Source organism: Egretta garzetta, unplaced genomic scaffold (assembly GCF_000687185.1).
Source record: "Egretta garzetta isolate BGI_Z169 unplaced genomic scaffold, ASM68718v1 scaffold539, whole genome shotgun sequence".
Classification (NCBI taxonomy): Eukaryota; Metazoa; Chordata; class Aves; order Pelecaniformes; family Ardeidae; genus Egretta; species Egretta garzetta.
This window is the reverse complement of record NW_009260760.1, coordinates 1,197,234-1,208,953: the sequence shown is the minus strand read 5'-3', so window position 1 is coordinate 1,208,953 and position 11,720 is coordinate 1,197,234. Positions and strand designations below refer to the sequence as shown.

The 11,720-nt window shown below is 39.9% G+C and overlaps 1 protein-coding gene across 3 annotated transcripts in view; it reads right to left on the bottom strand.

The window, feature by feature from the left end:
• ZNF385B (zinc finger protein 385B) overlaps positions 1–11,720 on the bottom strand; it is a 138,868-nt gene that overhangs the window by 48,151 nt on the left and 78,997 nt on the right. Inside the window, exons 3-4 of one of the 3 annotated variants that reach the window (XM_035901441.1) lie at positions 7,500–7,638; positions 7,132–7,155 (exon numbers count right to left, since the gene is read on the bottom strand). In XM_035901441.1, the coding sequence (XP_035757334.1) occupies positions 7,132–7,155; positions 7,500–7,638 (163 nt within the window). Of the gene's footprint in view, positions 1–7,131; positions 7,156–7,499; positions 7,643–11,720 lie in introns of all 3 variants that reach the window. The other 2 variants (XM_035901442.1, XM_009646025.1) reach the window with 2 other exon arrangements.

Sequence of the window (11,720 nt, the reverse complement as noted above, 5' to 3'; positions counted from 1 at the left end):
GGGGAAGCACCTGAAGTTTGTGGTATCTCGACTGTGAGACCAGACAGACTGAATAGAGAAAAGACCGGTTTGAAAGGCATGGATCTTCAAATCAGCCTTGTTCTGGTAGTTGAAATGAGCTGGTCAGAGCTTCAAACCTGTGTATCACTGGTTTTCAGGTACGCTAAAGACAGACAGGTTTCACATTATGACATTAAATTGGCATATAGTACTTTTAAATTGTCATAAAATTGGCTGTACCTAGATTAAAAGACCACTAGCTATATCCACATTCAGAAAGAAAAAGTACCACAAGAATTAATTCTTAGTTACATTCTTTTTATTTATGGATTAATAATTATTGCAGTAATTCTTAGTTTCTCACAGGCAAATGTGCCAAAGGTCTGAGGGAGGGGAGAAAGTCAGCCACATACAGCCAGCATGCTGCAAAAGCAGCCACTTCTGTACTTATCAGCCACATGGAGAATTTAGATTCCTCTAAAGGTGCTCTAGAATTTTGCTCAGGACAATACTCATAACTAGAAACTAGCAAAACCTTTATAAGCACAGTGGCGCAACACACGTGCCCTCTTTGTCTCAAACTACAATTTCACAACTGCTTGCTTTGAGGGGAGATGCTTTCCTCACGGTCAACAGACTGCAAACCATCCCTCAGTGGTCTAATGCCCAAAATATTTATGGCTAACAACCCTCTCCCTTTAACCAGCTTCCTTGTGTCATGAACATACTAGCAACCTGAGAAGAAAGCAATTCAATGAAGAGAAAGGCTTCTTAGCTTTTCCCTACGCTAACCAGTAACAGAAAGAAATACTGTTGAGGTGTCAGAGAGACTAGCTCCAAGCTTTCTGTAAACACAGAGATGAAACACGTAGCTAAGGAATGGATAGTCTGAAGGACTCATCAAATGGTTGTATTTGCATGCAGAAACTGTATTTCTTTACAGAATTAGGCTGATGACCTAATTACTTGTATGCACAACAGTGGAATTAGTGTGACAGTTTAGGAACTGTTTCTCAAAAACCACGCCATGGATGCCAAGCTCCTGTGAAGCGGTACGGAAAGGCTACCACACCTGGTGATTTCTGCTTCTCAGCAGAGCGTGTCAGTGCACTTTCTCCTTAGAGACAGAGTTTCCTGATCTGGCTGCTGATCTGGGAACTGAGAGGAGAAAGCTTATCCCTTCCATTGCTGTTAGAGAAAATACAAAGTAACAGGAAACTTTAAACAATAATTAACGTTTGAAGAGATTCTCCCTTAAAGCCAGTCTGTATTATTATAAGTAAGATTTTTTCCTGAGAATAGTATGTATTAAAGACTAGAAACAAGGCAGAAAAGTATATATTTAGGCTCATCTACTTAACAAAGAGTTGCTCTTTGAAAAGATTCCTGACAGCAACTAGGGAACTTGCATCTTTATGCTATAATACCACAAACTGTAAAAGCTGTCAAAGGTGAATGACAACTCCTTGCTTTTGGCAGCAATTTTTTATTTTTCCATATCTAACTCTGTGTATCTCACCAGGTGTTTGCCTCAAGCTCAATCGTTTTTGAAAGTTTCAGCAGAAATGTCTCAAGTATTTTGTGGGAAACATAAACCACCTTAAATAAGTATTTTTCAGGGCTTCCAAAGGCTGAGAAGAATTTTTCCAAAAACTGCTACCACAGTTGAAAAAGGTCTCTGCTGGTTTGGATCAAAGTCATAGAAAGACAAGGAGGAATTCCTAGCTTGATACAAAAAGCCTAGGAACACATAGGGAAGGGACTACAAGAAACTGGAAAGAAGACGACACGGAGGGTAAAGGGGCTCTGCAGACAGGTACTGTGAGGGGAGAAGAAAGTCAGAGGAGAAAGCAAAGACTAGCCACAGAGAAGAAGTCTGTGCTGCCAGAATTTGGGCTTTATTATGTGGCTCCTGAACTTCTGCTTTCTTCACCTGTAAATATCTAGGCTAACACCTATTATTCTCTTTTATTCCCTTTGTAAAAGATAACAGGCTGATTCCTCATGTTGCAGTTTGGGTGATTCTTGGAAAACATGAACTATTATATCCATAATAACTAAAAGTGAAATAGGAATGTTTTTAAGTGCTTGACACAGGAATAGAAGGCAAACCTGAAGTGCCTGTTGTGCCTGCATGACTATAAAAAAAAGGATATAAAATGATTGTAATAAAAAAGTTTTGCCATTTATTGATTAAAGACCAAAAAAAACCCACTAAAATACCCAGCTACCCCACAAAACTCCTTCTAAGTTAATTGCTTAAATTTCCTTTCTGTGCTGTTAGTTAATGAGTGTGAAGTATAGCTCTTACAAACCTCCACCTGCTCTCTGGAGCACAGTGTTTCAGAGGGAGAGGAACAGAGCAGGTCACTCCCTTCCAGCACTTCACAAAAGGGAAAAGGGGAAATGGGAGCACATGGACAGGCTACTTCAGCCAAGAGGACCGCAGATAAGGGGCTGGCCACATCCAGTTGGCTGCATCTGTAATTTGCTCCTCTTGTACACAATCCTGAGCTCCAGAGCGTACTTTGGCACTGCAGCAGGGTGTTAAGTGGCTCAATTCAGACCCTGCTAAGGAAACGGCAAGCTCCCGAACCGCAGCGCTGTGCCAAACGCAGAAGAGGCACTTGGCACGAGGGGCGAGGGAAGCCGGCAACACGAGCGCCCTGCGCTCTTATCTGCAGGCCTCCACTTCTGCCTTGGCTGATTACTGGGCCCTTCAAATGAGAACTAGATAGGTAGCAAATAAAAGTGAGGGACATAATTGAAAATGCAGAAGAGGAAAGAGCAAATTAGTTCCTCCCAGTAGCTGTCTTGGGGGTAGGCCAGGGGTACTTAGTCCAGCAAGGCTAATGCTGGAGAGGAGACAGAGATTTCTGACTAAGTTACTAGTCAGCTCCTCTTTCCCTTCCTGTAGCCCCTTCCAGCTGGCTCACCTTCACTGGCAGATGTAAAATACTTCTGGTCCGCTTTGCAAGAGGACTGAGGGAACTCTAATATAAAGAATCAGCATAAACCTACTTGAAGAGATAGACACTGAAGCAGTAACTAGGCCACATTAACCCATGTGTCCTCTAAAGTACAAAGGTACGAATGGCATTTAGAAACCAATCATGGGCTAGTTGGATGGAAAATATTTCACTAATGTGAAAGCTACAAGAGATGCTATAATCTTTGATTACCCCTGAGGCCATAACAAACTCAGAAGGAAGCATATGAATTGCTGATTATTTTCTATGATGATAGAATCTGAGAAGTTGCTGATACTGCTTTTGTGCAGACTGATAGGTACCTGGCTGTACCACTTTGACTAAATTTGCATCACGTAGTGCTGGTCTCATTTCAGGGCAAGGTAGAACACAGCAGAGTTTTGAGATTTTTTTTTTTGCTGGGGAGTATACATTCTTTATAGGGGGATGCAGACAGTGATCATTAAGTTTACACTGCAAGATAAATCCTGGCTTTCAGCCACTTTAACACATGCATCATGATAACCTTCCATGATGTGATCACAACGCATCCTTTCTTCATTCAGTCCACAAGATGGATGTCACGAGACAAAAAAGCAGGGAGGTGTAGAGAAAGAATGGTACAGAAGGAGAAGCTGTGTGGTGGAAGCCAGCGAGTGTAAAATTCAAGATTACATTATAATAAACACACAATGGGGACCACAGTAATCTTGACTTCGATTTCCATTGACTTTATGCACTTGACTTTGAAGCCTTACAGTTCTTTATATGTAATCAATATGAAAGATGTTACATGTTAAGGAATCATTAGAGTCATTTTAGCATTCTAAAAAACAGCTCTGCTTAAACAATACCTCCTTGTACACATCCATTGCAAATTAGACGTACAAATTTGGGAAGTTCCTATAACACTGTCTCACATCCTGCTGTAAAGAACAACATTTTAAGCAATACCAGCCAAGAATTTGATTCAAGCTATGCGTTTCAGACAGAGGGTATGAGTATCTGAGGAACAGCTTTTAGAACTTGATGTCAGGACAAATGTGATGACACCTTTGGATCCCCTGCTGCAGCACTTCTGAGAGAGAGTTTGTCCTTCTGTGCCCGAACTCAGGTTCGGGCTGTGACAGCCTGGTCGTGCCTGTCCTGCTCTGACAAAACTATTTGCTGGTGCTGTGAAAAGGCCAGGGAAGAGGAGAGCACCTATTCTGCAATACCTCTCTGCTTGGAATCTTTCATTCTGCTTCTAGAAGATCCCTTTCTGGCTGATCTGTTGAAACAAAAAGGCATGTATCCAAGGACTTAGTGCAATCATTCCCCAATTAATTTTCCTATATAATTAGCACATCCTAAGGAACAAAGACACATTTATTTGGGATGTGAATTGGTAAGTACTATACATTTTTAAGTACTACAGCATTTTTACAACTATTAATTTTTTTAGGAGAAACAGAAGGGAGGCATTTTAAACTAAATCACACAGTTCTGTCAAGAAAATAAGATATACTTCAGGTAGGCATTGCTTTTAAAAAAATAAGGGTCTGCTTAGTGCTTCATTTGAAAGTACCCCATGTGGGGAGAAACAAGTGATCAGAATACTTTCACAAACAAAACGGGGACACTGCTGTATCATTTGGAGCATCACAGATGTTTTCAGAATTTAAAACTCAAAGTTAGCTATATAACAAAGGGTTTACCCCAGATTTTAAATATATTTCCATAAATAGGATAAGTTCTTTTGGAAACACTGTAGGGGGTGTTCCTTTAAACTTGTTTGTACTTAAGATATTTTACCTTGTTTTCCTGTCCTGGTAGTTGTTGTATCAAGCTCCTAAGCAGTAACTTCTTTTTTCAGGCCACTAAAATTAAGTTAGAAACTGCCTTCTTGCAAGGCTTAGAAATATGTTTCTATATCTGACTGCCATTGAAAATGAACAGGTAGATCAAAGAAGTCTTCTCTTGAAAATTTATTTTTGCCACCTTCAGTGAACACACACAAGCACGAACAGCAGCCCTGGCACGTGCTGCTGGGTCCCCTCAGCCCTGCTGAAGGCAAAGAGAATGAGTGCTGCACACAAGGGGTTTCACTGCCTACAGTCCTTGACAAGTAATCTTGTAGGTGAAGTGCATAGATTTCCTGATTGATCCATAAGGCAAATGATGGCTTTTTGGGGGGCGGAAGGGACAAAAAGCTCTTATAAGATTTTGTTCCTGCACAAGATGAAAAATTATGGCACTTTGGATGACACATACATTATGGGTCAAATGGATTTAGCTTCTACACACTCAAACTTGATCTTCTGGAAAAAGGCTTTTTACAAACTTTTACATACTCCCCCCCCCCATGTTACAGTGAAAAAGAAAAAAAGGTTATATCTACACAAACATAGAATTCTGCATTTGCAAAGGTTGTGCTAAGTTAGAAAGAAAGGAAGTGCATGACTGCTGGCGTTCACTGTGCCTGTCAGTAGATAACCATGAATGATTTAGTTTTCCAATGAGCTTTAAAGTGCATTGTAAAAGACTGTTAGGGAAAATCAATACCTGCAAGATAAATGGCAAAGTCTGTGAATTAGAAATAGATAGTACTGAACCACTGTTCCTCAAAAAAGAGAGTTTAAACATGTGGTGTCTGTGGTGCATAGCAGCGTGATTTTATATAATTATCAAGAATTCCAAGGGAGGAAATAGACACTGAGTCAACAAAATTTGCCAATTACCCCAGGCCTCTCTTTTTTAATAAAACCCATAGAAGTTTAGAGAAGAATGACAGGTGTGAAGGATAAACACTCCAGGAATTAGACAAACAGAATGTAACCCAGATAAATGTAAGCTAGTGTACATATGCAAAACCAGCCTAAATATCCAAACTAATCTATCTCTAGAGGCTACTGCAACTCAGAAATTCAATAATACCACCAGTAAGTAAACAATGTTGGTTGACTCTACAACTACAGCATCCCTAAAAAAAAGGTTCTCCAAGTCTTTATGTACCGTTCTGTGGAAAAGCTCACCTATAAAACCCAGTGCAACTGGAAAGCAGACAAATCAATAACAAATAAAAATCTCAAATATATTAGAAAGAGGTGGAAAATGAATGTGAATGCATCATGCCTAGAAGATGAGAATGACACACTGCTTTCTTAAAATTGTATTGAGTTTTGGTCCTGCACTTTAAACGTACCTGGACTTTTTTTAATCTTTTATGTCTTTTTATGTCTTTGTACCCATGCACGTACTCCCTCTCCCCCCCATCTATACACATGCACATCCCCATATCTCCCTCATAAATGCACAATTTTCACATGTATGTTTTGCAAGGAATTAGTAATATTTGCTACTGTTTATAATATGTGTTGGGCTGCTGACATTTGAAAGAAGCTGGCTGATACGTTACCTCATAACAATCCCACAGCACCACATGCTGTAGCACAAGGCCTGTCAGCAAGATGTATTTACAAGTCATGAAGGAAAAAAAAAAAAAATCCTCTTGCTGTTTTAACTTCAGACAGAAGGTGAGTTTGCAAAAGGAAACAGTTGGCAGTGGTTCAGCCGATCACTGTCTGGTGGTGGTGACACTACTTCCCTTTCCATCCCCCCACAATTACAGTGACAACCGTGATGCTGTACAGTTCAAGCAATGGTCACATACGACCAGATCGTACTCGCTGACTTGGCAGAAATGACCCAGAGCAGTTTCCTTTCTGTTACTATTAGCTTACTATTTACTGACTCATTCCATCCTGAATTACCGCCACACGTGGAAACCTGAGTGGCAACATGCAAAATATTGGTTTTGGTGTACTCAATGCATTTAAGATTATAATTAATTAAATAAATGCTAATGTGCAACAGCAAAAAAGCATTTTTGTAATATTCAGAACCATTTTATGAGCTGTTAAAGAAGTGAGAACTACAGAAAAGAGTATTTTTGTTATTGCTGCTCTGATGAACATGGAGAAATACAGAAGCACTGAGCATTATTTTTTGCAAAAACCCAAGATACTTTACCATAAAGTAGCAGGTTCACATTTTTCACATGTGCTGGCTGCGCAATTTGAGACTTTATTGTTATTATGCAGCATTAACAAGATCTTCCAGTTGCTTCACTGGCTGTAATAGACTTAGCTTGATTCAAGTCAGTGGAGGACCTAGGCCTTACCTGACATACCTGGTTTTCCATTAGCTTTTGCTTTTTTTTTTTTTTTTTTTTTACAGCACATGGAAACCTACATGCCCAAGCAAATGCTCAGAATGATTCCATCACTCGTCAAATCTCTACCTTGGGTTTTTTTCCGTGTGCAAACACCACCCTAACACCTAACAGACCAAGTTAAAAAAGACTCAGCCCCGTTCACAGTGAGAAGGCTGGATACCACTCAGACTTTCGCACGAGGGAACAGCAACCACCACAGCACAGACAAAAAGGGTTCTCTAAAACTGCGTCAGCAATGTACTGTTTTAAGGCAGCTTCAATACTGCATGTAAGAACCAGCTTGGAAAGCATACACTGAAACTAAATGTGGAAACACCTTTACTTACTGTGTTAAAATTTGGGAAGAATCCAACAGCAGAGCTGCCATCCACGGGGAAGGACATAAAGGGTTTGATATCCAGGGAAGGCTGCATCATCAAGGTAGGTGTGCGCACGAGGGTGGGAAGTGTAGTAGTGCCTGCCAAGAGCAAACAAAACCAGGAATTCATAGTATTCTCCTTTCCACATCACACAGAGTATAGCTATCTCTTGCTGACACAACTGCCAAGAAAAAATAATACAGGAAGGTAATAAAGTGGCTCTGTAGGAGTTAATATCATTAAAAGAAATCTATTGCCACACGCTACAGATGAGTCAGAGCACTTCCCTATGGCCATGGATACTCAGACGCTGAAGAGGAGACATATGGTATATAAATCACACTGGCAGGTAGAATAGATCCTTTCTAAAGCTGAAAAATTCTTTGGTGCCAAAAAGGCCAGGATGGGTGCCCATGAAAGTCAGATGCTTTTGCAGTTCATGGTTGCCTATTAGATCAGCTAGCACAGACAGTACATGCAAGCTGAAATCCAGAGGTTTGTTTCCAAATAGTGAGCTGCATGTTTATTTCTTCCTCTTCTGACAGCTGTAACTATCAGGTGCTGCACAAACATCATTTCACCTAACATTTAAAAAAATGCCTTCTCTTTTACAGTGCAAGGCAAATATTAGAGAACAGCCAACAATTAAATAATCAGTTAGCACAGAAATGAACACAACTCTTTACACGCAATGCAAACTAGTGGTTTCTTAACTGGAACCCAGATCTTTCTCTCCAAAGAACGAGCTTTCCAGAAATCTACATGCTGAAATTCTTTCTGTATACACTTGAGAATCATTCCCCAGCAAGACCCCAAAAGAATGGGAAGGCACAGATGCCCAAATATTCATTTTTAACTAACTATCTGCCCTATTCACACAATAGTGTGCCTAGCACACAGCTTCCAGCTCTGGCTGTAGGAATATTTTTTTCCTAAAATACAAAATAGATTTCAAATAAAATGTCCCTTGAAATAAAAAAAAAATATATAAAAAAAATAAATTTCTCAGTTTCTCCTTCCTGGGTTGAATAAATAATTCAACACCTACTGAAACAGGCACTGGAACCCAAGTGTCCCACACCTGTAAAGGAGGGTGACTCACCATCTGCCTCCCCTGCCTCTGCCATAATTACCTCCTTCTCCCACCCACCGGTGGCCAGCACATCAGCCAGGAGCATAACAGTCCTCTTAGGAGTTACTCTGGTCTCAAGCAAAGGTGATACAATACCTAAGCTTTTGCTCACAGAAGTTGTCTGAGCTTTTTAAACCCAGTTAGGAGTGGGAGGAGGGAAGGAGAAAAGTAAACAAGCCATTTCCCCCCTCTTCTCCCATAAAATCAAATCATTTGCATCTACTTGCAAGATTACCAGGTAATCCATATGGGCTGCCTGAGTACCAGTCTTCCATTAAGGGATCTCCCTTTCTCCCTGTAAGGACACACAAAATTGAAGGCAGAGTAAAAATTTTCCTCCTCTTCATCTCATCATCCTGTCTCCACAGACAGAATTTCAAACCCATCTCACAGTATCCAAGAGGAAAGCTGAGTTCAGAAGCCAGATGGGGCTGCATGGATTTTTTGGATGACCAAACACTTGTAACTAGCCCTGAGCTCAAATTTTGTAGATGCTGGACAGACAGTCATTTTGATCACAGCTGCAGCACAGTAAATATTATATTATGGTCTAGCAGATGAATAGCAGGCTATATTCTTTGTTTCTTCCTATAGGAAAAGTGTGATGATCGCAGAAAGATGGGTCATTTACAACTATGAAGAGAGAACTGTTGAACACTATCCCAGCTGAGATGCACAACTTGAAAGGAAAAACATGCTTGAGACATTTTCCCAGAATATTTTCTCCTTTCTCCTACCTCAATACTTCTATTAAGGTTTGTTTCTGTGTAAGCACATGAAAATCATTGACAGTTGCGCTTAATGAACTGTAAGCCAAAGCTTATTCAAGTGGAGTCACAAATGTCAAAATCTAAAGGCTAAGATGCCTATAGTTTCTTCTTCATATCCATAACAAAAAAAAATAAAATGCATCAATAGGGAAGCAATGTGTCAGAGGATTTGTCCAAAGGAAGTATCTTCAACTACAGAAATGATGATTACTTCTACTAGCTGGTTCTGAAACAGTAGATATACATAATTTTGATTTCAACGTTGTATTCAAACAGCACCTATGTTGTATTCAATTACCTAAAGTCCATAAAGTGCCATTATCAGCCTAATTTCTACAAGTTTCTCTTTGAAGTTCATAAGCAATTAAAGATCCACAAAGTTGAAAGAGACCTGTCCTCTCTTTACATATACATACTTCAATGAAGCTATGGTTGCATGCTTTAACTAAATTTTACAGAAAAAATAGAACAGAGTTAGATTGTCACTGACACTTTAAAATCGCAGTTCAGCTAGGTTTCTGATGCTGTCCTTGACCAAGGTATAGAAAGAATTTGGCATAAAAGTTTTAATTAAAAAAACAGTTAGCATCCTCCTGCAAACAACACAGTCTTCTTTGTAGTCCTTAGCTGAGCACAGATCATTTCATGAGACAAAGACATTTCAAATCTGCCTGCAGTTTTGCGGTCCATGATGTTTCTGCTGCCAGAGTAATATATGACCAACAATTAGGATACATTTGGAGTCCATACATAATAGAAAACGTACACACCTACCAGACTGATCAGTAGAGGAATTAATAATAAGAGATTCACTTTTGTTTGCCAGTTTACTACTTCAACTATTGCCAATCAAATAACAGAGACCCTGTTTGACTGAACTTTGATTTTGAAACCCACCCTTGAAAGCCCCTGGAAGAATGATCAGATAAAGGTGACCTAAACTACAGGTAGAAGCACCTCAGGGCAAAAATCATCAAATCAAACAGAAAAGGGCACAGTTTTACACTGACATTGCTCCCAAAGGTCAAATAGATTCTCACCACCACTCCATCAAATCTATATGCAGACCTGAGCAAAGCAGGAATACTGGCACAAGGAAGATACAGCTGACAAGCTTAATTATCTTCACTTGTTTACCATTTCATTAGCATTTTAATGATAAAGACAACTTACCATGTCAAACACAGATTGTTTTAAACAACCTGTAAGTCTTTGGCATAAATATAACTGATCTTTCTTGTAAAATCATTTGCTGATTTCAGCCTAATAATTTTTAAACAGTAATTTACCTTTGTAACTTCAGTTTTGACTCCCATAGCAGGAGTTACGTATGTACTGGACATGCAAGAAGCAGACAGCCTTTGCTAAAATGCACTGATCCTCACTGGTCCCTTTTACCCTTGTCTAAAGGGAGGAAAACAGGTTTCCATCTGAGCAGATGATCCAAAATGTCTCATTTTATTACAAGTTTTTCTTCCTCCTACACATATTTATCTGAAAAACAAGTCCCTGTGTAAACAGGCACTGATCCTCTTTAGCCATGTACACTTCAACACATGCTGCAACGCACTGGGCCACTGATGTTTTTGCAAAAAGTTATGAAAGGTTGTCATTTTTACCCAAATTTGGTCTGTCTCTAGAAGGCATGTAATTAATAGATTAAGCAATGAAAGTCGTATTTGGGGGAGCAATTAGAAAGTATCAGTCACGCCCATGGCAAGACAAGTCCCAGGGGCCAGTGAGACATGCTTTACCCCAGGAGCCAGAAAGGGGCAAACACAGGGACCCGAGGAGTCTCCACCAACACCCACCCGCCCCACACGCTTCCCCCAGCTCTTCTGCAGCTTCACAGAAAAAACTGTACGAGCCAGGACTGCCAAGATCGCAGTTTTGGCAGAGGCAATCACAGTTAACTTTGGCCACGGTTAACACTCACTGCTCATCTTTTTTCAAGTAAGAGCAGTGTCAGTTCTTAAGTTCAGTCAAATCTAAGCACACAATTTCTCCCTTTGTACCTTCCTGAAAGCTAGTTGTGAAAATATTACTTCTATGATTTTCTCCCTAAGTGCTTTTCTTCATCACTGGCAAACACACACACACACACAAAATACGGTGTAACGCCTGCACATTAATTCCTCTGATTCGGGTCAATATTAGACCATTACACAAAAAAACCTCAATTCCATCACAAAACTTACTCATCTAAAACACATTTTGTGAACGATTTCAGCATACTTAAAGAAATGAATTAGCTTCCAGACTTGAAATCACGCT